This window comes from Caretta caretta, chromosome 22 (assembly GCF_965140235.1).
Source record: "Caretta caretta isolate rCarCar2 chromosome 22, rCarCar1.hap1, whole genome shotgun sequence".
Lineage (NCBI taxonomy): Eukaryota > Metazoa > Chordata > Testudines > Cheloniidae > Caretta > Caretta caretta.
Window position 1 is genome coordinate 14,107,905 of NC_134227.1, and position 26,613 is coordinate 14,134,517.

At 47.3% G+C, this 26,613-nt stretch overlaps 2 protein-coding genes across 14 annotated transcripts in view; one reads left to right on the forward strand and one right to left on the reverse strand.

The window, feature by feature from the left end:
- Nucleotides 1-26,613, forward strand: part of GLB1L2 (galactosidase beta 1 like 2) — a 90,956-nt gene that overhangs the window by 48,822 nt on the left and 15,521 nt on the right. For 3 of the 6 annotated variants that reach the window (XM_048827227.2, XM_048827226.2, XM_075122215.1), the window contains one exon: nt 1,263-1,380. The exons of 2 other annotated variants lie outside the window; for them this stretch is intronic. In XM_048827227.2, the coding sequence (XP_048683184.2) occupies nt 1,263-1,380 (118 nt within the window). Of the gene's footprint in view, nt 1-165; nt 789-1,262; nt 1,381-26,613 lie in introns of those variants that run through there. One more of the 6 variants, XM_048827228.2, reaches the window with a different exon arrangement.
- The window catches only part of B3GAT1 (beta-1,3-glucuronyltransferase 1), a 51,395-nt gene continuing 26,263 nt past the window's right edge, over nt 1,482-26,613 (reverse strand). The window contains exons 2-9 of one of the 8 annotated variants that reach the window (XM_075122218.1): nt 24,671-24,799; nt 23,803-23,966; nt 21,416-21,538; nt 21,134-21,280; nt 17,277-17,785; nt 11,325-11,621; nt 4,320-4,435; nt 3,601-3,737 (exon numbers count right to left, since the gene is read on the reverse strand). In XM_075122218.1, the coding sequence (XP_074978319.1) occupies nt 4,349-4,435; nt 11,325-11,621; nt 17,277-17,785; nt 21,134-21,280; nt 21,416-21,538; nt 23,803-23,966; nt 24,671-24,708 (1,365 nt within the window). In that variant the 5' untranslated portion in view covers nt 24,709-24,799 and the 3' untranslated portion in view covers nt 3,601-3,737; nt 4,320-4,348. Of the gene's footprint in view, nt 3,738-4,319; nt 4,436-5,900; nt 11,622-17,276; nt 17,786-21,133; nt 21,281-21,398; nt 21,539-23,802; nt 23,967-24,670; nt 24,800-26,613 lie in introns of those variants that run through there. The other 7 variants (XM_075122216.1, XR_012665770.1, XM_075122219.1 and 4 more) reach the window with 7 other exon arrangements.

The window sequence follows — 26,613 nt, forward strand, 5'->3', positions numbered from 1 at the left end:
CAGGATGTCAAATGATGGGAGTTTGGGTACGTACTGGGACGGTATATTGATGACATTCCCTTCAATGGGAGCATCCTCCCCCAAAACATTTCCCCATTGGAAAAACAGTGATTGTCATTTTAAAGGGATTTCCCGCCTCCCACCCCTAATCTCTTTATTCCCTAGATTATCGTTTTTGAAGAGCGCACTGCAGGCCGGATCATACAGTCTGTAGATATGCCTTATCTAGGAAGGACCCACTATATGGACTGAGCAGGAGAACTGCCTCCCGTTGGGTTCATCTTGGATATTCCTTGGTGTATGTGTGGGGACGCATCAGTCCAAGTACAGACTGGTTTGTTAATTTCTGTTAGACCAGTGTAAAGGATTTGCTCCCTGGCAACAAGTTTAGGAGATAGACTTGGAGCACCCTGAGAGGTGAGTCCATCAATTTCTCCCAGGACATCGAGCTCTCCAGATTGGATCAGTGGCTGTGATGTAATGGACAATCCAGGGATAAGGAGTAAAATAGTTCCCTCCCCCACAACATCCTATCTGAGCTGAGCCCAGCCCCTGCCCGAGATTAACGCACTCTATGGGGGCATCTCTTGTTTGATTAAAAGGGGAGAGAATTTCTGGGATACATAGGAATGCTGTGCTGAGCTTTCAGGCAGAATTGAAACAGCCTTTTTGTGTAGAGAAGGGGCTTTGTTTGTTCAGTTTTTGGAATCCTGATTGGATGTTAACAGTTAATTTTTAATATTCTAAGGTTCTCTTCTGTGGAAAAAAGACCCAAACAATTTCTAATATTACCTGTGTTTCTCCTCTGTCAGCTCCACCAGAGCAGGACTGTTGTGTCAACCTAAGGTTCCAGTTCAGGCAAATTATGAACCTTCCAAAGAGCAGGTTCAGAAGGAGGAATGGATAAGGAGCCCACTGCTTTACAGTCTGTGTATTACTTAGCCACATGCCCACAGCTCCCCATTGACCTCAGGGGGAAAGGTGCATAAGTAAGGTTAGCATTATTTAGCCTTGAAAGGAGAAAAACGTCCTCCTATGTGTGAACAGGACCTAGATGTTTTAAAACTGATATAAACGGAATAAGGGATCCTGGGAAAGAAGCAGGGTGGGGATTATGTTATAACTCCCCACCCTGACAATCTCCAGATGGGTTCCCTGTTTGATAGGTCAGATGTTGCAGAAATGTTCAATGCAATATTTCAGATATTGAAAAGAGCCATTGCTAACTCTGAAAACCTGCTTACCTTCTTTTTCCCACTTAGGAAGATGGTTTAAATACCCTCAAACTCCCATGCTGTAGCTGTCAGTGTAGAATTGGCTGTGTCCAAGAGCTGCTCATCTCTCCTGCAACCAACATGTCCTCTGACCTAGAGGAGTCAGGTCAGTACTTATGGGAGCAGTTTAACCCCATTTAGATAGAGCAGTAAGACCTCACTACCATAACCACCTGGCAATGGCAGTAACAATCAATTTCAAGGGAATTTTAACCATTAAAAACCATATTTAATTTTATTTAACAAATTAAATACAGTTCAATTAAAACTGAGAACAGACAGTGCAGCTGTAATACACTCCATCCTCCGTCCCAATCAGTGCCTGTCTCGCCGCAGCATCGTAGCTCAGCTTTCCTGGCAATAACCGCCACACCACCTGGAAAGGCCTGGCTCCTGTAGCTGACTTTCTGAGGAGAGTGGAGCATATTTGTATTTGCAGGGTTGTCTGTAGGACTTAGTCCTTTGCATTTCACCAGGAGTTTTTCCCTACAGAGAATGGAAGGCTGCAATCCAGCAGGGTTATTAGAATAAACAAACAGACATGCAGCTAGGACATCAGTTGAAAACAACTTGAATATCATGAAAACTTTGTATCCCTTTTGAAAATTACCTCTTTGTTCACAGCCTGAGGGCTGCACTTGGGAGGCTTGAATAATAGTGGAATAAACCTGCTTTGATGCAGAGCACCACTGTTTAACATGAGCTAACAATGGCTGTTCCCAAAATGCAAGTGGATACCAGTTGCATAAAATCATTGCTATCCAGTTTGGATTTCAGCCATTGAATACAAAGGAAGGTTTTCACAGAAGCTATGTAGCAAGACTTCCATGATTGGAAACTAAAGAACCTTATCAGCTAAAGAAGGTAACTTTTTTCCCCAGTGATTGTTTTGATAAATACAACAAACAATTTTTTTTTAAATATTAGGAAATATAGATTTGGCATTAGTCCAATGAGTGATTTCTGCCCACTGAAGCTAATACTCTGCAAGAAATATTCTACATGTATTTTTTTATACTGTTAAGGGGTTAAAAAAATAAGTGAGTCTCTTTACAGAATTACATTTTTCCCTTAATTCACATGTAAAATTGTGCTTCAGACTTTTCCAAAAGAATGGGAGATTGATTAGATTTTTTTAGTCTTACCAGACCTAAGCAGCAATCTAGGAAAACCATTTTTAAAAGGGGGTGGACAGGAACTGATTTAACTTCCTTTTGTGTGTCAGCATCTCAGACACAGAAGCATCACCATAGAGACTGTGCTTCACCACCTTACACAGAACAGTCAAAAAACCCCACCCAAGTACCTTTCTCCTGCAGGAAGAAGCTTTGCACCACAATGGTTTCAGGTATTTGAAGTTGTTTGGGTTATTTTGTTCAGATTATTTCTTTTCACTCCACCCTTTGTGGAGTCAGGTGTTGGTGTAACAGTGAGACACTGTCGGGGGAGCTATAGAGCACACCAGTAATAGCAGGTATGGAACTGCTCCAGTGGCTTTTTATTGGTAGCATGATGTGGCCTTGAAATGGGACATATCGACACTAAATGTACTCAAGAAGGTGGGTCTGTTTGACCACTGTAAAGAAGGAATCAGTGGAAATTAGACCTAGGGTAGGAGTTGGAGACAACAGCAGCATTCAGTGAAATGCTGAGTGGTTCCCTCCCATATTGTTAAAAAAACGCTTCTTGGAGGTAGGTGCGCACTTCAGGGAGCCCGACACCTAAAGCTTGGCTCAGTCAGGTTAGCACTAGAGATAGGCCTGAGATGGAGGATTAGGACCCATCTCCAATTAGTTTAGCATGGACAGTGAACATGGTCACAGGTGCTGTAAACAAATCAATACAAATACACAGAGGTATGTCAGACCACCCTCCAAGCCATAGAGCTGATGAAAGGGGGACAAGTTGGAAAGAGCAGAGATACTTTGTGGTTAGCTCTTACCTGCCTTGCTTTTCTCCCTCCCCAAAACCCAGTCTTGTGCAGTGTAATAAATACTGAATAACCTAGGTTCAAAATTAAGGGCAAAGGTGTCCTCTCCACAGCCAGAGAGCTGCTGAGGCTGTTGCACACAGACACAAGGTATATGTGTCTCCAGAAGAAGGTGTCACTCCTTGTGGTGCTTCTCATCCTTGCTATGACACCCTGTGAAACCAGCTCCAGGTGGGCCTCTTCCCAAGTGCATTGTGCCCTGCACATGCTCCTTCCAGTTCAAGCATCCTGCAGGCTTTGCACCTTGTACTGAAGGTGAGGTCTGTGCTGTTCCTCTGTCTCCAGAGGGCCCGGTTCTGTTCAGAGTCCAGGAGGAAGATAGGGAGAGTCTGAGCAGTGCAGGTATGGTTTGTTGTTCGAACTTGCTTGTTTTTCTTACATTTAAAACACTTGGAAGTCAGGAGCCGTCCTGGCAGCTGCTTGTGTGTCTGGCTGGCTGCTGTAGAGAGGAGCCTGCAGGATGAGAGAATCTTCTGCAAAGGAAAGACAACCAGTGGGTAGGTTACCCCTTGGCCTCCCTGCAGCTGTCCTTCGGAGCTGACCCAAGCCTGTCTGAGAACATGGTTTTTTGGGTGTTGGCAAAAGGAGTATGTGACAGGCCCAGAAAGTGATGTCCTCTCTACAAAAAGCAGTTGTATATAGCAACTGCAGTAACAGTGCAGGCTGCCACTGTGTCCCAATGGAGCATGCAGTCTTTGAAATGCCCAGAGTGCAGCTTAGTGGGACTTCACTGTACTGTAGCAGGGTCCACAGGGTCTTTTACTGCATGGCAAGGTGGTGTGCTATACATTAACATGGCTTGCCATGCAGTAAGTTGCCTTGTGTACAAACCCTCATTGTAAAGTTTTCTTCTAAACCTTTCCCTGTTTCAGCACTATACTCTCCATTTCCTTCTAGCTTCAGGTTTTTTTTACTTTCACCACCCCATCCTTTCCCCACATACTTTCTACTCTCTCAAACTTGGCTTTCAGAGAGCACGTTCCTTGAAAAATTTCTCCAGTGCTCATTCTTTTCTCTGTCCTCTCCTCCCTCTGGGTAGCTACGGGAGGGTGTACCTGTTTGATCTCCGCTCAGCCATGCAGCATCAGATTTCCACGTTGGGATCTGTGAAGCCTTTCTTTCCCTCATTCACCAGCACGGGTTTTTCCGTCCTTGTGTGCCAGACTAGAATCTGAACCAAGCCCACAGAAGTCATTAGCTGCATCTCTGCATTATGCTAACAAATATTCTTGCACATTAAACCAATAGTGCTATTTAACCACATACCCTAGAGTGTAATGGTGCATTCACAGCCTTAGGCAGATTTGCCTGTGGCCACTGACATCTGAAATGCACCATGTGCAAAAATTACCCATTTGACAGGATACTGTCTCAGGCCATTAACCTGCTCCTTCTATCTATTTATCAACCAACCTCCACTAAAGACTTATCATCCTCTGCACTGATTTTGGGCTGTTTCATCACTATGGAATCAAAATTCTTGTTTGTGTTTACAGAGACAAACGCTCCCCCACCCCAACTCAAAGTGTCAAGGCTGCAGCTAGAGATGTAATTTCCAGCTCAGGTAGGTGTGTATGTGGTGACTTTGAGCTAGCAGGCTAAAAACAGAAGTGTAGTCACTATGCAGAGGCTAGCACCAGGGCCTAATCCTGTCTCAAGACCCTAGGTGTGCATTTGGGCAGCTCGCTGAAGCCGCAGCCTGTGGCTACTGCCCCATTTTTATCATGGTCACTTAATCAAATCTACTGCATGTATGTCTATCTGAGCTAGTAATTATTATACTTCTGCTGCACCATAGGCATATCCGTGGTGGCTGCATATCAAGCCACTGCAACAGCATCATCCACTCCCTGTACAACAGATAGCTGGGCTGAAAATAGAAAGGCACCTTGTTGCTCTGTACACTCCTTGTAACTACTAGGTATAACAGGAAGGAAACATTGAGTCATCAGTTCAGGCCGCCATCTGTACCTTTGAAAAAGCAGAACTGGAGGGGCTCTCACTTCCTAGTGGGAGCTTTTCTGTCAGCAACAGCTGGAGTCTACTATCCATTTATTCTTCTAAAGCATCCCCAAGAGACTGGGTGACTGTTGCTTAGGGATCTCTTCCCTTTCTTTTCTGATTCTCACACTGGCTCACAGAGAGAGACAGCCTTCAGTGCCCGATGTCTGCTTTGCCCATTTTGGGGTGCATGCACTGAGTAACCCTGCTGAAACACTAGGGACCAATGGGTTAAATTTCACACCGATCAGCCCCTCATGTTCTGCGCTGTTCATTTGGCCATCAAAATCACAGCTCGGGTATACCTGCCTGCTCTGGAAGTGAGTATGCCACAGCATGGGCTTCAGCACCAGCTACGTAGGCACTGTTGAAGCCCACACTGTGCATACTCACTATTCTTAGTGAGCTAATTCAGGTACAGCTCATAGAGGTCATGCTTCAGTGGGGTGAGGTACAAGTCCACCTTAAGTGCTCAAGGGGCATTAGTGCACGCTGCTGCTGCTCGAGGGCCTGAGCTGCAGTCACACCATGTGACTGCAGTGTAGACAGACACTGAGGTGTTGCTACTGCGCAGTGACCAAGCCAGAAAATGCTGTTCCTCCACTTAGGCAGTGGGCCATTACTTGCATTTGGGGGGGGGGGGGGGTTTAAAGACCTATTAATCCAGTTTAATATTGTTTAGCCCTACTTACACTAGCCAGACAAAGCATATTAGTCTGCTGCTGTTAAAGCCTCTAACCCAATTTGAGCCAATTCATAGTGGCCAGCTAAACCGTACTGGGAAACAGTTCTGCACTGATCTCAGTGTGGTATACAATGTAGAACTGGATAAAATATAGTTAAGGGAACAATTTCAAAATTGTCAGATTCTGACTGTATTAATGAAAATGATAGTTGTTGGGGCTTTCCTCTGTAAAAGTGGCAGGGGAAGGAAAAATCTTTAAATCAAAACTTTCACAAATGAGAAATGTATTCAAGAAACATTTTTAACTTGGGGAATTTGTCTCACACAAGATTTCTAGTCACTCTATTAAAATGTCTAAGCAGACAAGAGCTGGAAGCTGGTTTACAGTCTGTACCCACACTAAAATAAAGGTTACTACTTATCCCTCTGCTCCTAGCACCTGCATTATGGTAGCAGTTGGGTCCCTTCAGAGCTACAGCTTCCCGCTTTTCTAACCCAGTTTGCATTGATATTTCTTACCTTGAAAGGGCTCCCCTCTTGTTGCTATGACAATACACTGCATGTTTAATCCAAGCTTCCATGATCCATCTTTTGTACTCAAAGGTGCTGGCTTGCTTTTCCTTAGACCTGCAAGAGCATGGTATTGCTTCCCAAGGATGAACTCAGCACGTTCCTCTTGCCTGTGGTTAAATACTCAGCTCTCTGTTACTCACAGCCTTCCAGTTAAGCCTGCAGGCTAAATTCAGTTCTGGTTTAAGCAGGCACAGCACTTGCAGCAGAGATCAATCTCTCTCTGCAACATTAATAGAGCTGTTTGCCTCCAACAACTGGAAAGAACCTGGACTGGGCTGCTTTCCCCACCCAGAGAATGGAACCTTTTTGTAAAACTTTGCCTTTTACGCCAGCCCCCTTTTTGCAATCGCAACAGCACAGAGCTTGGGGTCATTTCTATAATACTTTTTCATCAAGGTAAATACTGAAATTGAGCTCCCTATCTCTGATTGCAAGGGGCTTCTAAAAATAATATACAGTGCTTTGTACAACTCTTACTTAAGTCTTTACACCATGCTCTTCAGTAAGGTCACTGGAATTATCACCTAGTACAGAGCAACCATCAAATACAGAAACAGCTTTTCATTTCTCAGCCAACTGTCTGTAACTTTGAGGATAATGCATTTCCATTGCTATATATAAGGTTTGGATCATACATAAAAATACAACCTGTGTTATTAATACAGTAGTTCTACAGGCCTTTTAAAGTCTGCCCTCATGTCTCAAAACTTATTTTCACATTTGTATTATTACCGTGCTCGCAGCAACAGCAAAAAGACTTGTCTGTAACAGCCCTTGGCACAATGAGCGCTTTGAACAGTGCTTTACAAATCACAGGTGTCCCCCCTTTAATATCTCTCATGGGATTCACTCATGATAACTTGCAGCTATATCTCCTGTTACACATGGCTGCAGCATTTAAACCGAGGCAGTAACTGAGTTAAAGAATCAGAGGACCTAGCTGCATTGAAAGGGGGATAATTTAGTGGATGGGATGTTGCTTGACATAGCAGGGGGATTCTCTAAACCCTGACCAGAGGCAAATAAACCAGGCAAAGCTCAGACAGTAGCTATGACCATAGTTACTTTGCCATCAAGATTTATGCCCTTTTCCATCCAGTAAGGCTCAGAGAAGCCCTAATGGGACCAAGGGTTGAAGCTTCAAACAAAGCATGTGTGGCCCAGAAAAGAAAAAGGGTTAAAATAAGGCTTTGTCTATGCTAGGGCGTTAATACCAGCCCAGCCACTGGTGTAACTGCACCAGCACAAACCCCCTAGTGCAGTTAAGCAAAGGCACTAGTTGCACCAGAGTTTTGCCCTGCTCATAACTGGGATAAGCTGCCCTGGTCCAGGTGACAGCAGTTTAACCCTATGTAAACTCGGAGACTGCACTGGTGCTGATGGCTGAAATCTGAACATGTCCCCCATACAAAGCCTAAATTCTGCTTATCTGCAACCACTGCCTTAGAGTCACAGCCTCAGGGGCTTCCTCAGGCCTTTTCCTTCTGATTATTAAGTCAGGCTTAGCCAGTCTGGCACCAGAAGCAAGAGCGTGTGACCAATGGCAGCTAGAGTATCGAACAGCCCCTGCCCTAGGAACATCTGCAATCAATCCAAACAAGTGCAGCCCTGTAAGACTGGCGTCCCAAACACTGGGGAATAACTCAAGCAGAAAGGGAGAGTAAACCTGTCCTAGCAGATACTTGCTCAGCTCACAGAGAGAGAGAGAATAAATACAAATGGAGTTTGCCGATCTGATCTCCCCCTCCATCTGCACTGCATTCAGTGCACACACTTTATCACAGGAAATCTGACAAGGAAGGAAGGAAGTTATTCCCCAGGAGCCCCTCTCGCCTCCTGCTTTCATCAGTGGAATCCTGCTGGAGTCGCTCTGTCCTAGGGCCAGTTTGAGCTACATCAGATCTGTGACCAAAAAAAAAAAAAGAGCCAGTTCCTTTCTGCATCTTGGAAAATACATGGCGAGAACCAGGGTTCACCCAGATTCTCCATCTTACGTAGGGAAGGGATTTATTTCTCTTCAAAGAGCCAGCACAAATCCTGCAACAGCTGCAGTGTTGTTCTTCCACAGATGCTGGTGAGGAAGCTCCGCTCTTGCCCATCAACCCCATCCTTCCTAGCCTGTAGCCTTGGTGGTAGCTGGTCACACTTACTGTGGCATCTAATACTAGCTCTCTCTGTCCAGAAATACTCGGCCTCTCTCTAATCCTTTCAGAAGCAGCAGCAGCAAAACATCCCTGTCCAACACTAGGCAGCTGGCTGGCTGGCTTCCTTCACCCGCATCACCCAAACACAGTCTCAAACACACAGATTTAGCCTGAGGTTGGAGCCCGGTGCATAATGCAGCTGAGAGACAGGAGAAGGGGCAGAACGTGGGCGTTTAATTAAATGTGACTGATAAATTGCTACCCAAACCATTCAAAACAAAGGTCTGCCTCTCCCAGAGAAGCACATCTCCCCCCATCTCCATGGAGAAAGCTCTCTTTTCATTTTTTCCTCTCCGTATTTGCAGCTCCTGGCAGGGATTTCAGGGCTGGCTGCCTCCTTTTGTCTAGAAATTCCTGCAGTGCCCACACTTAAGATCATCATCTTTTCGTTCCCACTCTTTCAGGCAGGTATTAAGCCAAGGAGAGCAACACAGGACTTATTTATTGGCCAGTAAATAAGCTTTTTGCAGGCGCTTCAGTTTGTGTGTTTGAGTTGAGAGCGTTAAAAATGAATACCAGCGCAGCACACAGGGGACATCTAAGGAGGCATCAGGTAAAGGGCTGTCTACCTGTGTGCCTGTCTAGCCCTCATTAACCATCATATCGGAGAGATTCACAATCCTTAGTGTATTAATCCTCAACACCTCTGTGAAGCTGAGAAAAGTACCATTTTACAGATGGGAAACTGAGGCACACACGCTAAGGCCACAATCCTCAAAGGCCTTTAGGTGCCCAACTGCCACTCATTTTATCCCCTTCACTTTCCAAGGTCAGACAGGAAGTCTGTGGCAGAGCAGGCAATGGAGCCCAGATCTCTGGGATCACAGGCTGGTGCCCTAACCCCTGAACCGTCATTCCTCTCAGGGCTGGATTCTGAACAAGCCTACACCCACCAGTGGTGATGCTGAGGGTCTCAGCACAGCTTAAATTACTCTCCTTCCACCCACCCCCGCAAGAGGTCACCGCAGAGCCGTTCCCATTAACAAGGTCAAGTTTCCAAGCATGCATTGCCCCTTCTTAGCTACCCTAAACCCTGCTATCATCACTCTCCAGGCATACAGACTGCTCAGCTCCTGTGTTTAGAAGGGGAGGCATCTCTGCTGTCGTGCCCTCGCTTGTTGTGTAGAATTCTCTGAGCTCTGCCTCTGCTGAATTTGGTCTCTGTCTACCTCACGCTGGGCCGATGAGTTATGTGATAATTGCTGAAGGGAGGCTGGTGGCAGCTGGAAGCAGAGACACAAAGCAGGACACCCGAAGTGCCGAGAGTTGGTCAGGATCACAGTGCGTCCGGCTCAAAAGCGAGTCCCTGTGATATCTCCACTGCCTTGTCACAGAGAAAACAGCCCGCTCCTAATCTCAGCTGCTGTAACCTCTTCAGTTCCTGGCCCATAGCACAGAAGTTGTCTCCTGTCTGACTCAAGGAACACGATCTCCCCCTTGTCTGGAAACAAAGTCCTGACAGCGTGTCCCACCGCAGCTGGCCTTGCTCTCGCCCCAGCTTTCCAGCACGATGCCTTACTCTGACAGCTACCGTCACATCAAAAGCTGCTCTTCTGTGTGTATTTCTAGAGGCAGCATAGCCATTGCTGCGCCAGCTTCAGGCTCGAAGCATTTGCAAGGAAGCTTTGGCCTGACATTGGATTCCCTTGCCTGCTACACCCTGTCCGTTTACCGTTCTAAGAGGGAATCAATCTGGAGTGCCTTCTACACAACATGCCTTCTCCCCCCATTCACCCTAGCATTAGATCTCACTTCTGACCTCCCTCCGCTCTTAGGACACATTGTCACTGTCATGTTCTTGTTAGGCAGAGCAGCACAGAGGGTGAGCAGAGCAGATGGACTGTCTGATGCAAACGTCCCAGTCAACTCTGCTTCATGCCTCTTTAGCTCTGCCCTGGATCCCATCTGTGCCACCACACCCCACATGGATGCCTGTTTGCTTCCCAGCATAATGCAGGACATTATTCTTTTCCTCCTCACCTGTCTAAAACCAATGCTTTCCTGCAACATCTTTTGAGAAGCGGGAGCATAGCTGCAAATTCACTTTGGTGTTCTCTACTATACATGAAAATGAAACTGCAAGGCAGCACATTTCATATAGGAAATGCTCTTCCACACAATGCATAATTCATCTGTAGAACTCACTGTCACAGGACAATGAGACCAAAAAAAATTAGATATTCATGTAAACAGTAAGGATGTCATGTAGAGTAACCATAACTAGCAGAGACATTTATAAAGGGGATAAACCCTCACACTCAGGGCAGAAGCGAGCCACTAAGGCCCTGAGCTTAAGATGAAACTTCCCCACTATGTATTTTACTTCATAACCCATTTATGGGGGGGGTGGGGGGAGAGCAGGTTGTGTCTTTCCTTGAAGCATCTGGTACCAGCAACTGCATGAGACAGGATATTGGACTGGATGGGCATTGGGCTAACCCTGAGGGATGGGAGATGGGATACTGGCCTGGTTAGACAACAGATCTAATCCTATATGGCAGTTCCTATGCTCCCTTTTCAAGTTTCTGCATTTCCTTGCAATTGTGATTAGTGATAGATGCAGAAGAGTGGGTCCATGTACCAGAAAGAGTCCATACCTTAGTGCAATTGGCAGCTTTCGGCTCAAGGTCATTCAAGGTCACTAATTCCCGGAGAAGGCTGCTCTCTTGGTAGCCACCCTTCACTCCTCGCAGTTTGAAGTAAGCCTGAGATCGCTGGAGTATCAGCCTGAGGTTCACAGCAAAGCCCGCCATGTCGATGGCAAACGGGCGGTGGGGGTCGAAAACAGTCTTCCAGCCATACACCTTCCCCGCTGCATTCACTTTGGGTGACTCGTAGCGCAAGCCACCCACAAAGGCCACCGGCCACACCGACACCTTCCTGGTGGTGCGCATCTGGGGGCAAGGAGAGAGAAGGGCACAGTGAGTGCGTGGAGTGGTGTAGGAGGGGAGAGGACACCCGCTCTGACAGTTGCTAACACACACACAGTGTTCAGTCCCAACGACTTAAACCACATATGCAACGTGCAGGGACTCTGGACAGTCCCCAGCAAGACCTCTGCGTGCACTGAAGCAGGTAAAGGCCAGTGGACACGGAGAAGCAAGGCACTATAAATGAAAGCCAGGAAGGCTGGGTTCTGTTCCCAGCTCCACTTCAGGCTCCCTTTGTGACCTTGGCCACATACTTTAACCTCTGTATGCCTCCATTTGCCCAACTGTACAAGGGGATAAGCCTTGCATTGCAGGGTGGCTAGCAAAGTGCTTTGGAGAGTCTCAGGTAAAGATGCTAGCAAATATGCATATGCGCAGTTATACTAATTATTCCTGCTGAGACCTCATTGTGGCAAAGGCTTCATGCAAGGAACAAAGTAGCAAATAAGGGTTACAGCCAAGGTTTTAAAATCTGCTTTTCATCCACAGGTCTCAAAGCGCTTCACAAAGATGGGTAAGCATCATCATCCCCATTTACAGATGGGAAAACTGAGGCATGGGGGCAGAGCTTGTGCAGTGTCACATGGTGTGTTAGCAACAGAGCTAGGAAGACTAGATTTCTGGAAACTAAACTGTAGAGGAGAATTAGCATCCAGTGATATTCAGGGTAGCCTCCATTTTGTGAGTCACCATTGATGGGAAATGGAATAACATTTGGAATGAGGTACTACAAACGTGGTTCTCAGATGAGGGGCAGTTTAGAAGTCTGGCTACCTAGTAAACTCCGAACAAATAGGATGAGGTTTTGCAGCAATTTATCCCTTGTCTTGTCTCCGCTCTGCTGGCAGGAGCATGCTCCCTCTGCTGCACCTTCTGCTTTTCATCCAGACCCTCAGACTGGGGATTTCCCAGTGCTAATCTCATGAATGCTAATTACAGTGAGAGACCTGAAGAGCTGAAGGCACTTGCCCTTTTGCATTACACACATGCTAATGGCAGCCCTTATCCACAGGAACTAGTCCCCCATGTTTATTGTGCAGCCTCTTTCACTGGCTGCTTGGTGCCTTTTAATGCAGGTAGGTTTCAGGGGGAGGAGGGGAGAGTTGTCAACCCTCCAAGATTGTTCTGGAGTCTCCAGGAATGAAAGATTAATCTTTAGTTAAAGATTACATCATGTGATGACACCTCCAGGAATACGTCCAATCAAAATTGACAACCTTAGAGGAGAGGAATCCAGAGACAACATCATGTCGGTTAACAAACGGGCCCTCATGCCTTCTTAAAAGGTAGTGTTCATTTCAGGGTAGCGCTTGGTGCTGTAGCTAGAACCTGCCACAGAGAAGGAAGTAATGAGGCAGCTGGATTGAAACAGCATTCAGCCTGGTCTGCCTGTAGTCTTACGTACAAACCTCATTTGCTGGGTTCTTTGCTATGGGATTTAGGTCTGTGCCAAATGGCCAAGATGACAACCTGCCCCCTTGACCTCAATACACCAGTCTGTGCAAATGAATGCAAGATAAAACAGAAGACCTTACGAAACAGGTGGGAGGGGAGAGAATAGGTGCCCCTATACCATGGTGATGGGTGCAGTATATGTACCTCAAAAGAGAGGCTGAACAAGGGACCCTCTGGCATGGCAACTAGTGAATGAGGAGGAAGGGGATCATCATGTCTTGTACCACAAGAGCTTCCAGGAGCGCAAGGCAACAAATCATATCAGAACAGTGACTACATGTCTGCAAGTGTGTTCCAAGGAGGTCGGGGGGGAGAGGGGGGGAGGTTCATAGGGGGTGTAGAACTAGCAGTGAAGGGGTGAAACTAAAAAAACACTTCTGCTCAGGTTTCCAAAGCCCTTTGCAAATGTTAAGCAGGCCTCATGTCATGGCGGTAAAGGTGGTGTTACGATACCCATTTAATAGTGGAGGAGACAGGCGTAAAGGAAGGAAGGAGGGTCCTGTGAGGAAAGCACGGATTTGAGACTCAAGATGCAGGTTCAATTCTTGCTTGTGCCACAGTCTCCCTATGTGACCATTGGCAAGTCTCTTCATCTGTGCCTCAGTTTCCCAATATATACACACAATAGGGATAATGACCCTTCCCCCTACCCCCACGAGGATAATTTTGTTAATGTACGAGACGTGCACAGGGATTGCAGTGATGGGGAACAGATAGGCACCTGCGCAGAAAGCAGTGACTTGCCTTCTTCCAGAGGATCTGTGGCATAGATAAAACTAAATGCCAGGAGTCCTGGCTTGCAGCTCTAACCACTTGAGACACTATCTCGCAAAGGATATTTAAAACAATAGTGAATTTAAGAGCCTCCAAGGGACGTGGTGGGAGCCTCATTGCCGGGGATATTAAAAATGGACTGAAACATAGTGCAGAGAAGAAGCCCTTGCTGTTTAGAAGGATGGAGGCATGATCTTTCCTGCCCTTAAAGTCTCTGGTTCCCTGTGAAGTTATTCCTGTCCCCTTGTCAATGTGATGATGGAACCTAAAGAATCTGTCTTTTCTGGGGCTGATGAAAAGCTGCATTGTTGGGAACATAATCCTGCCTCTCCAAAGAGCACTGACAGTCTCATGGGGACACTAAACCCCGAGCTGTAGGCCAGATGCAAGGCAGAGACAGGAAACCTGTTCTGAACGAACAGACACAACCTCCAAACAAATAGAATCCTTCCCTTTGGAACATGTTTGTGCTGGAGCAGGGACCGTCAAATACACTCCATGCAGACTTCATACTAAGCTCCCTATCTTCAGCCATTATCACCCACCCCAAACTCACAGAAATGTAGGGCTCAAAGGGACCTCGAGAAGTCAGGTCCAGCTCCCCACACTGAGGCAGGACCAAGTAAACCTAGACCACCCCGACAGGTGTTTGGCCAGCCTGTTCTTAGCAGAAACCTCCAATGACGGGGATTCCACAACCTCCCTTGGAAACCTATTCCAGCCCTTAACTACTGGTATAGTTAGCAAGTTTTTCCTAATAGCTAACCTAAATCTCCCTGGCTGCAAAATAACCCCATTACTTCTTGTCATACTTTTAGTGGACATGAAGATCAGCAATCACTGTCCTCTTTATAACAACCCTTAACATATTGGAAGACTTACGTCCCCCCTTCAATCTTCTTTACTCAAGACTAAACATGGCCAGGGTTTTGTTTTTTTTTTAAACCTTTCCTCACAGGTCTGGTTTTCTAAACCTTTTATCATTTTTGTTGCTCTCCTCTGGACTCTCACGAGCCTTCACTTCAATGAAAGTAGCATCATTGTTGGGTGGTATAATACACTGTGAATAGAACCTTTTGAGGTTCAATTCAGCAGCATCTCTTGAAAAAGAGAGTGATGCCTCCCAGTTGAGATTAGGTTCGCACATCTACAGGCAAGGCCCAGAGGGAGGTGCACTACAGATCAGACCAGGTTTCATGCTTATCTTCTGTAACATCTAGATGAGCATGATTGCACATGTACACACACAAACACGCAGAACAGACATGATGGGAAGAGAAATTACGAAAGGACTCAGATAAATTCAGTCCCCTCTCAAAGCCACTTCTGGAAGGAAACAGTGGAAAACATCAAGGATGAGATTTTAGCTGTCTCCCTGAGCTGAATTAGAAAAACCTGGGAGCCCATTTGTCTCTGGATGCTGCAAATCAGCAGCCCCAGAGGCGAGCACTGCTTGCATGTTTACAGCCTAGGTTTAGTCAACTCAGTGGCAGAATCTGAAGGGTTACGCTCTTCAGAACAAACAAGTATTGACAAACGCCTGCTTTCCATGTATGTGCGGCAGCCTGGGGAGACAATCGCACAGTGCGTCTCTGAACAAGATGTCCTGCAAGGGCAACCATTGTACTGCCTGACTTTGTTCAGAGAACGTTGAAAGGGCTCTATTTACCCAGAGGGATCTATGCAGAGCAGGCTCTTGCCAGAGACAGAATTTAAGTAATAAAGGCACTGAGGTGGGGGCAAGCAAACAGTGAGGAAACAAGGGAAAGCCCAATGATGCCTGAAGTAGGATGGTACAAGCCAAATGGAGTGTGATCTGGGGAAGATGCCCTAGGTACAGGGTCAGGGCTAAATTCCCCCGTAAAGCATACGGAAGCACAAAGCCATGTAAGTCCTATTGCCAGGACTTTGGTGGGATGCAAGTGGCAGTTGTGCTGGTGCTCTGTACAGGGGGGAACTTCGCCCCCACTGACCAAGAGAGCATGCTGCAGCCCAACAAGTGAAAGCATTGTCCAATACATGCCGACTGGGTGAGGTGCAAGGACTCCTACACAGCTATCTAGGAAGGGATATTTATAGGCTGGTCGCAGGCAGTGAAAGCTGTTCCCAAACTGAATGGGAATGTAGAGACCATTCAAACTAGACCTGGGTCATGCAAGTCCCAGTTATTTGAAACCTGCTTCAACATATCTCTTGTGTCCCAGTCCTGGACTTGAACCACAAGCCCATCCTCCAGCCCTTACTCATGAGAATAGTCCCGTTAGCTTCAGCTCAATTACTCGCATGAGTAAAGGTTGCAGGGTCAAGCCCTAGGTGCATTCTTGGAACTCCTGTCTTGTGCCATAGTTTAAGATGTCACCATCATCCCTTGAGCCTATCGCCTTGGATCACACTGCAGTAAACCCATTGCTCCTTATTCCTTTGCTGAACCTATTCATTCCACAGCTGCCCTTAACTTGCATAGCTACCTTCCAGCCCTGTGAGCCATCTCTAACACAGTCACTGTTTTAAGGACATTAGAGGGTATATTACCGCCATCCAGACCTGTCTCTCACATGCACACTCACCTATGCTTAGGCCCAGAGAGACCAGTGAAGGTTTCACAGTGGATGCATTTCCAGACAGTACTAATTAAGCGAGAAGCAACCATAACTCATACTTCTACAGCTTTGCAAAGTATAGAAAGAGAGGACTGGAGGAGCCAACCAGATGGCTCTACCCTGAACAGCTTAGATGATGCCAGAGAGCTTTCCATTTAAGACAATTAAGGGTCTGATCCTGCCAGAAGATCAATGCTGCCGTGTGGTGCTGCCCACCATTCCCACAGAAATCAATGAAGCAGACCGGCTAAAGGGGAATGATGGGAGCAGGGAGTTCATACAAGGGGGCAGCATAGACCTGGGGCTCATTGGAAGGAAGTGGTAACTGAGGGTCACAATGAATCCAAGATGATGGGCTCTGCAACTGGCACAAACAGCAATGCCCGGTACCCCCTCCCCCATCCATAGACCCCTCACCCTAATGTGGGGTCTGCACTACTTTTCCCGTGGTCCCTTTGACATTAGCAAATGTGCTCCATTTTCACTGCCTGGTGCCCGGGCGCCAGAGCATGCTGAGAGGTGGTTTAAATGACATTGCTTTAGGGGTGTATTTTACTTAAACTAAGTGGCGATGACAGGCCTTGGGCTCAGGAGAGTGTGTAACCGTGTTACCTGCTGGCTGGAGCACGTCACTGACACCAAGTGCCTTGTTACTCTGTGCTGCAAGCAGTAATGTTGTTATGGATGCTCCTGTGCTTGGCCTCCGGGGACCTGTGCGGAGGCCTGCAAGCTCAGGGAATGGGGATGGAGGGGAGCGTAACCAGCTGAGCAGGCCCTGCTTGCATCTTACCTCCTCGAAGAGCTCCAGGCTGTAGGTGTTATCGTCGTCAGCGAAGTAAACAATCCCAGGTTGGCTGCTGTTTTTGTTAAAGGTCTCTCTCAGCCACCGCAGGGCCAGGTTCCTCTGCATGGTCCCGCGGGGGATCCTGGGGTCCCTCATGTCTCCCCGCAGCTTGTAGTTGCGGGGCGTCTCCACATTGAGGTGGGTGTAGTTCAGCCCTGTGTCCCGCAGCAGCCGGGTGACGAGGGGGGTGCGCCTCTGAGAGTCCTCCACCAGGATCCAGTGCAGGTTGGGCACATGCAAGAGGGTGTTGGCCAGACGCGTCAGTTCCGCCTTTTGCACCGGCCGACTGTAGGTGGGGGTGATGATGTGGATGGTAGGGAGGGTGTCCGACCATGGGGGCGGGCGGGTGTAAACGTACTCTGTCCTCACCACCTCCACAATGTCGCGGTCTGACAGGCAGTACTCCTTGGAGTCCGAGCCTTGGGCCAGATCACGCCTGGAGTCGCCACCCTCATCTGCACAAGGGCATGAGAGAAAGAAAACACATACAGTCAGTCCTCTAACAGTTTCCTCTACACCACTCCCTCGGCAAAGCCAGCAGGCAGCTTGCTAGCAGGGGAGGTCACCCTCTTGGTCTGAGAGCAAAGGAGACAAGCTGGAAAACTGAGGCCTTTTGCAAGAAACAAAGAACCCACAAGACAGAGATGGCAGCTGGTGAACTAGCCACATGGGCAAAGTTCTGACAGCTCCAGGCTAGCGGGAGGGAACTGCTCAGAACAGCAAGCTTTGAAGGCCCAAAGATACAACAATCAAGTGCGACATACGGGTGTAGAATAACAGGTACTCCGACACTAATACAGCACCTTCCAACCCCAAAGGATTCCAAAGTACTTTGTATTCCATGCCCTGGGGCAGGACTCTGCAGCTGTGCACAAATGCATAGCAACAGCTCAGGACAGCAAGTGAAGAATACCATAACCAGTGGGAGCTCCAGAGACAATATGGGTCAGCACAATGGAATTGGCTTCCGTTGGGATTTGGCCAGGGTAACATTGTATCCCATTTAGGAGGTGCTCCTTAAATCCAGGCACTGAGCTGAGATCTTGAAATATGTCACCTAGTCACATCACAAGTGTTCACACAGCTCTGACTAACCTTCCAGGTGGGGCCTAGGGTCTTTTGAGGCAATCTCCTATTTGGCTGTTCCAAAGTCCTGGTCAGGAATCTTGCAGGGATATATGCAGGATGTTACAGATACAAACACCACAACTCTTGCAACGAGTACAAACGACCAGGACTTCAGAATCCCTTGCCAAGAGTTTCCCTCTGTATTGGCTAAGACGAGATAAACCTTCACATGTGGGCTTTGCTGATTTCGATTTGTACTTTTTTTATAAATTTTGACAGATTTGTTGGCATCACGTCTTAATACACAAAGTAAATATCCTTAACTCAACCTCAAACAATTTTTTAAGCAGCATTTTTCTTTCTTTGCCTCCCTGTACATTTTGATTATTACGGATGGAAACCTTTTGTCTGCTTGCATGCACACAACAAAACTGACGTTTACCAATAAAAAAGAAATCCTTCCAAGCCTACCCATGTTTGCCATTTCCAGGGCACTGCAGCCCTCTCATCAGTACCATTAAGAGCATAATCTATAATTACACTATGGATGATCAAACTTAATGAGAGATATCAACACTTACGGTCCAGGACATAAGCCAAGCATTGTCTGCAGGGCATGTGATAATAGTGTAATATGGGGTTTTGACACTTCCCAACAGTGGCAAGTACCAGAGGACAAAAGGATACAGGAGTAGATGGACCATAAGTCTGACCCACTAGAACAATTCCTACATTCTTGGCATACTCTTCTATGTTATTCTGCATCACCCATCAACCTGGATGTTGGGGGTAAACACCACAAGTGACTTAAGACCCAATATGTCAAGTAGCTGATCATCCCCAGCGCCACTGAAAACTGATGGACAGTTCAGTACCTGCCAGGATCAGGCCCTTTCTAAGATAAATTGCCTCCACTGTGCACAGCCTAGCAGTCTAGAAATCTGAAACACGTGAAGCAATTCACACCCTGAATAAACTGTGAACTGTGATAGCACAGAGGCAGAACATAATTAGACAGAGTGGAACTTGGCCAGGACGCATGGGTTCGTTGGTCAAAACCTTAGCTTTAAATCCTCTGGCACTTCCACTCCTCACATACCATGCTGGCCAACACTAATTTGCTCTTCTCATCTCTGGCACCTCCCACTCAAGTCTTTCAAAGCTACTTTACAAATATGAATGGATTTATCCTGCACACCCTTCTCAGGCACACCAATGTCTTCATCCCCATTGTACAGATGAGGAAACTGAGGTACAGAGCATGGAAGCGTTTTGCCCAGGGTGTGCCAGTGAGTCAGAAGCTGGGCTGGGAAACAGGACCCATTCCCAGTTTTGTATCATACACTCAAGGCTGCCCTTCTACCTTGCAGGTCACTGTTCATTTATAGAAGTGTCTCCTACCTTCCAGGGCACTGAGCTGAGCCTGGAGGGGTGAGGAGACGGAACTCCATTTTCCTTTAATAGCATCAACACACTCGCCTTTCAATTCCAGTATGCTCCTCTTTGTTGCAATGCACTCCTCCAGGTTCGTGGGGAGAGCTCTCACCCACCTGAACCTCTCGGGGTGAGGGGGACCTCTCGGGATGGGGGCAGAACTATAACTTCTCTCAGAGCTGTCCTGAGCCAGTTCTGTGGCAGAGTAATACAGAGGAGCCCTTCTCCTACAGTTCATAGAGGAGAGGAGGTGAAGCCACTCAAAAGGTCTTAGAGCTGCTGCCAGATTTAAATAGCACATCAGACTACAGGTAGAGAGTAAGGCAAAGCCACACCAAATTGAGAGGGGAGAAGGGGACCTGGTGGACAGTGAGAGGTAAGGGGAAGAGAGTTTAGAACATTGGCAAGAGATGGGGAAACAGAGCTTAGCTCCCTCCCTACAAATACACTGGTGCTCCTCTCCAAGATAGAACCCAGGAGACAGCAGGGCCCAAGGAAAAGGCAGAGGGGGGATACTGGCAAATGTGCTGGGCAAGGCGGCATCTTCCCGACGCTGCTTGTGCTCCTTGGACATTGGTGCCACTCTGACAACAGAGCAAAAATTCACCACCTCAGAACCATCCACCCACATCTGATCTCAGCTACTCCAGACCAGAATTCCACTGTATGGCTTGGGTGCTCGGTAATTTAGAGGCTGCCTCTCTCCTGAAGTTCTAATCCAGATGGGGAGACAAGCAGGAAGTCCTGAGCTCCCTCTCCCCAGGCCTATGCCTCTCAGCCAAAGGCCCTTGACTCAGGAATGCACTACCCAGCGTCCCCCTTCTAGTCCACTGCTCTTTACCCAGCTTGTTTGGACGCCCTGGAGGATATTTTCTGTTGCATTTATCAGCATTGCTTCGGCTACTGTTTTTATTGCAAAATGTGTCATTAGCTTCTACAGGATGAACTTCTGCAGGGACCATCAGAAGGGATTTCCTCTTTCCACTCTCGAACAGGAGACACAGTGATGAGTAGGAAACACAGCCGTTGGGCATTGGTCCACATCTTCTTTTAAGGCTCTGTCTTACAAACTGTATATTTATGACCACGGGAGCTCTCCAGTTCCCAACAGTAAACTGCCCAGCTTCCAAGCCACAGGATCTGACGCTTAGCAAGAACCCCCCAAGCTCTGGGCTTTCCCTGTAACAGAGCAGGGGAGGCTGCTGCCTGAGCATGGACCACAGGTGGAGATGAGCATGGCTGTCATGAAAGGGATGGAATGAGACATGGGGATGTGGCATGGGCTGGTCAGTTTCTCTCACCCTTGTGCACTGCAAGCAGCGGAGCAATGGTGCTCTGGTGCCAGACGGTGATTAACAGCGTCCAGGGCAGAACTATCAGCACGATAGCCAGGATGTCTCTTCTCTTCGGCATCTCCAAGACTGACTGGACCCACAGCTCCTCATTACCTGACAGCGAAAACCCCAGAGACAGAACAGCAGAGCACATGGAGAACAGAAATAAATGGGCAAGAAGGAACAAGGACAGAGAGAGAGCAGCAAAGGCAACACGGCTCGCAGGTCTTACCAGTGCTCACAACCCACCCATTGCAGAAGCAGGTTCGGAGACGCAACGGCTGCACGGGCTGGAGGCCACGCAGGGAGTGCTTTCACGGGGCGTAGCCTGAGCCACTGGTGGGAGCTTCAGGAACCCATCAGGAAGGAAGCCTGAAACACAAAGTAAAGGAGAATAGGCAGAGAGAAGCTCTGGGAACAGCTGCCCTTCAGGGACACCACCCTGGTGCTAACAAGTCCTCCCTTGGAGGAAGGAGCCTGAGGAGCTGCCAGGGAGGCAGGAAAAGAGTTGTCTGGGTGTTCAGGGCTTTGCATTTCCCATGCCCCAGAACAGCCAAGCAAGCTCCGGTTTCCAAGAAGTGTAGTGCCTCTGAGCCCTCCCCCAGGTGAGAAATGGGCACCTGGGCATGAGCTTTAGGCAAATAGCTGTGTGTATGGATCCCAGAGCATATCCAGCATATGGCACCTGCCTTTGTGGCCTGCATTAGCCTCTTGCTCTCCCACAGGAGCCCTGCAGCAATACACCAGCCTCCATGAGCTGTAAACAGCCACATCACGTTCTGACCTCTGCAGATTTGCAATCTGCTTTGCTACTAGCAAACTCTAAAAGGCCCAAGCAGCAGGGCGTGGCCAGTGAGAAAAAGGCCAACATTCCGCACCCCTGTATGGTAACTGTTCCCAGCTTTACACAGAAGAAAGGAGAAATACGAGAGTACCCTAGCCAGTGGGAGGCACTAGCCAGTTTGGAGGGGACAATAACTAGACCTTTACATCTTCAGAGCATCTCTTGTCACTAAGCAAGCCTCAGGAGCCGCCTCCGAGGTGCTGCTCCCATTGTACAGGCAGGGAAGCAGAGACCCAGAGTGATTAAGTGACTTTCCCAACATATAAACCAGCGGTAGAGGCAAGCTTAGAATGCAGGAGCTGGTTCCCAGTCCTGTGCTCTGACCACTGAACTGCACTGCTCTCTGCCAGGTGGAGGGCTTGGCAAAGAATCCAGTGCTACCCCCATCTGATGGGAGATCTTCATTCAAATGCTATTGGGGAGGTTGCTGCAATGCCATGGGTTACTCTGCACATGTCCCTAGAACAACCCCAGTGCAAATCGCCTAACCCCTCCAACTCCCATTTCGGCCACCTGGAGGAACCTATTCCCACAGCCTCCGGTCCTCCTGCAGACTTGCTCTGCATTCATTTCTTCCCTCTCTGAACTGCCAGGACTGAAGTATATTAAGCTGCCACACTGGCTTAGTCTGATTCAATAGAAGCACACACAAGTTTTAAGCAGACTGTATTTTATCTGGGTGTTATCTTGGCAAGCAGTGTACAGCACTTAGCCGGCACATGCAGGGTGGACAGTTTGCAAACACAGAAAGCGGTTTAGTGCACTTGCTCCCTGGGGGGAATGGCTTAGCCAGCCACACAAACCCCTGCATTGCAGGTGACAAGGGGGCACCCAGGGAATATCCTAGCCAAAGGCGGGGGAGGATCTGATACAGGGTGAGTTGCCCTGGGTTCAGGAAAATAGTTGCCTACATAGCAAAACCTCTGATTTGTCTTTTTCTCCTTCATTGTTGTACTCTGGAGCCCTCACCTTGCTCACTTCTTAGGTTGAAGGGGAGTCATCTGTCCCGTCCCCCCCACAAACACACACACTGTGCTGGGACATTAGGATATCTACAGATGCTTGTATGCATGCTATAAACTGCACATCCAAAGATTTCTCATTGGTGGGACATGTGCTATTGTACATTCCAAAGATGTTGCAGTGTCCTGAACAATTTGGTCTGATCTGCAGGTCCATTCTGTCAAAGTACCATGCCCTTCTGAGGGCTTATGGCACACACACTAGGCCTCATTCAAGCATCTTATCACAGGACGCATTCTGTATAATCAAAGTCACCACCTAGCCCGGTAGTAGATATATTAGGAAAAGGACAGAGCCCAATAACACTCAGGGGGCCTGTGAAGGATCAGGAAAGCTGCAGCCAGTGGTGGAGGATCTCATCTATTGGAATCAAGCTTCCCATTGCCCCATCATCATAAACCAACAGGAAAAGGCTTTCACAACCGGTTCCAAGGTGGAGTCCAGGAGGCGCTTTTGTGGCCAAACACGCTCCTAGTTGCTCAGAGAGTGCCTCCTTCAGCTTAGATTTCTCAGCACCAGAGAGAGCAGCTTTGTCCAGACAACATACACCAGGGACAAAGGGAGGCTTCTTGCCAGCAAGGATCTCCCTTTCACACAAGCAGAGGCTGGCTCCAAAGCCAGACAGGGTCCTGGCAGTCTCCCCGCGCAGACAGCACCTTGGGGAGATCAAGTCTTATCCCAACTGGCCTCATCCTCTTGCCCTGGTGGTTTCCTGAACACAGGGAAGAGAGCTCCGGGGTCATTAACCCTAAGACCTGCACCCACTTACATAGCCAAAGCATCTGCTCTTCGGAATACAACCTTAAAGTCTCTCCACGGGACATATCCAATGGACAGCTTCTGTGGTGTGCGGCTCTCGAGGGACTGAACTCCTTGCTTAGTAGAGTACCTATGTTGTGAATGCACTGAGCAACAGCTGGTACCACTGGAAAGCTGGAGGAGAAACGGACACACTAAGGAGCTTCTGAGAGCCAATGGACAGCAGTTGGCAAAAGGCAGGCACCTCAGAATTCAGTGCTCTAGCCTTAGAAGGTGCATCCACATGGGAGCAGGTCTCTTGTCAGGACAGTACCAGCCACAATGGGGCCCTGATCCTTGGTTGAGATTCCTAGGCATCACCAAAATAATAATAGGACTGCAGGCTGGAAAGGGCATAACAGGACCAGAGGATAGTGAAGAAATGGTCATCCTAGAATGGGATAGCCACGTGCAGGGCAGAGCAGAGCAAGAAGAATGCACCACTGCTCTGGTTGGGTACCCCAAGCCTCACTAGGTTTAGGGAAGGATGAGTCTCTGGGCCAGCCTGCTTCTGCTTCCTTCCCTTTAGCCAATGGGTTGACACAGGAATGAAAGAATCCACCTGCTGGAGGAATTCCCCAGCTAATGTTTATCATTCAGATTCAGAAAACCAAGTCGGAGGGGCGCAGTCAGACAATATTCACTACTCCCCCACTGAAGGGCAGTGATGGCTGGGTACCCACTTCTGGACAGGTCCCTTTGGGCTACCAACTTGTAGCCTTTATGCCACATTTCTGTGGGCTCAGCTGCCTGCCAACATTCAAAACACTCCCTGTCTTTCATTCTACAGGGAAGACATTTGCTCAGTACTATTCAAGTAATTTGATTTTATAGACTACCTTGTGAAGTCTGAGAGAAGGACATTATATGAATTCATCTGGGACAGTTGGAAATGGTGTGAGCATTGGATTTAAACAAGGCTCCTCATGGCCACCAGGACGTGGCACTGCCATATTGCCCACTGGACTCTGGAAAAACACAAGGTGAAATTCACTCTGCTGCATGTATCAACTGTGATCCACACGTTTTAACCAATCCAGTGCCTTCCAATGCTGCGCAGTGGTTGTCGTGCTGTACGCTAGGGCCACATGGCACCTCATGGAAACAGCTGGAAGTGATTCAGAATCTGCTGCTCCTAAAGCATGAGGCTTCGGCACCCCCAAAGAGGCCCAGGCTACTTGAGCTGAAGGATGCTCTCCATTATTAGTTGGCAGCAGGCTCGTCAAAACCACAACATTAATTTTCAAAAGAAATGACCATTTTTCATGTCAGCTGAAATTTTTCCATGGAATAGTTTTATTTTTCAATGAAAGTTCAAAATAGAAATTTGTTTCCTTTTGGTTTTCAGTTTTAGGTTTGGGTTCCCCCCCACCCTTTCCCTTTTACATCCTTCTACTAAAGAGGGGAGGGGAGAAGAGAAAGTGGGTTTTCCACCCTCACTGTGAAAAATGAAGATAAAATATTGCTCTTTGGGTTTTTGAAAACTAAAACGAAACAAATTTTCAACTCAGAACAAAACAAAAAATTAGCTTTTTTGGGGCAAAACATTTCAAACAAAACACAAGTGTTTCTTTCAGGCTGAAAAGCCTTTCTTTCCCAGAAATGCATTTTGATTCACTGCAAGCATGACTATGACACACAGTGAAGTAGTTCTTATTCCATTCAGTAGGGAGCAGCAGTGCACAGTCAGTACATTACAATACTGAAGGATGAACAAACACTGAAAGAATTTTTTTTTTAAATATTGAGTTTACCTGACATCAGCTTTGTCATTTATCTTTTGAAACAAGGCTGCTTTGATTTGCAATTTGGCTTATAGTCAGTTTCATCATCCGTTTTTCATGCACAGCCCTAATGCTGTTGTGTTTGGGTTTCCTGGTTTGCATGGGGGAACATTTATAGGAAATTAATATAAAAACATTTTAACTGAATTTATGTAAATATTCAAATCATTTATTGCTGCAAGACATCACTGAAGCCAAGAGGTTGGCAGGACTGAAAAACTGACTGGATATTTATCTGAATAAGATGATGAGCCAGAATTACAATAATATATATTTTTAAAAACAAAAACAAAAAGCTTGGGAAGTAATACAAACCCTCATCCTTCAGGGCATGAACCAAAACATCTAACAACTAGGAATCAGAAAGGAACTTGCCCTGGGGTCAGGTTATCCCATAACTGACAGTGTAGGGTTCTGGCCACCGTTACAGACAGGATGCTGGCCCAGAAGGTGCACTGTACAGTGCTAGGCACTATATTCCACCCAAACCACTTCTATTCACAGGATAGTTTGAAAGATAACTTTTCTTACAAAACTTGCATTTGGGGCCAAAGGTGAGCTGAATTCCCTGCCACCAAATAACATTTTAAGTTACACTGACGTTTTTTGAGTCTCCTGTCTTGTATGGAAAATGACTTTGGGGGATGAATTAGGCAAATTAGAAGGTAATTCCCAGTTCTAATTTCCATGGACCACATTCACTGATTGGTGTAACTGCAAATGGACCAGTTTCACTGATAAAACTCCCCATGGTTTCAATGGGAGCTGCACAATAGGAACTGACCCACAAACTTCAATGGTGTTGAACATCACACTACATCACACATTTGGCACTAAAATGCTGCAACTCAGCAGGACTGGACGGAGCCCAAAGATATAAACTTTAAGCCCAAAGATCCAACTTTAGTCCAGAAGATGACATGAGAATAAATTCTTCCCTTTCAATAGTATCATTTATCCAAGGATCTCAAAAATGCTACATAGACATTAGCAAACTG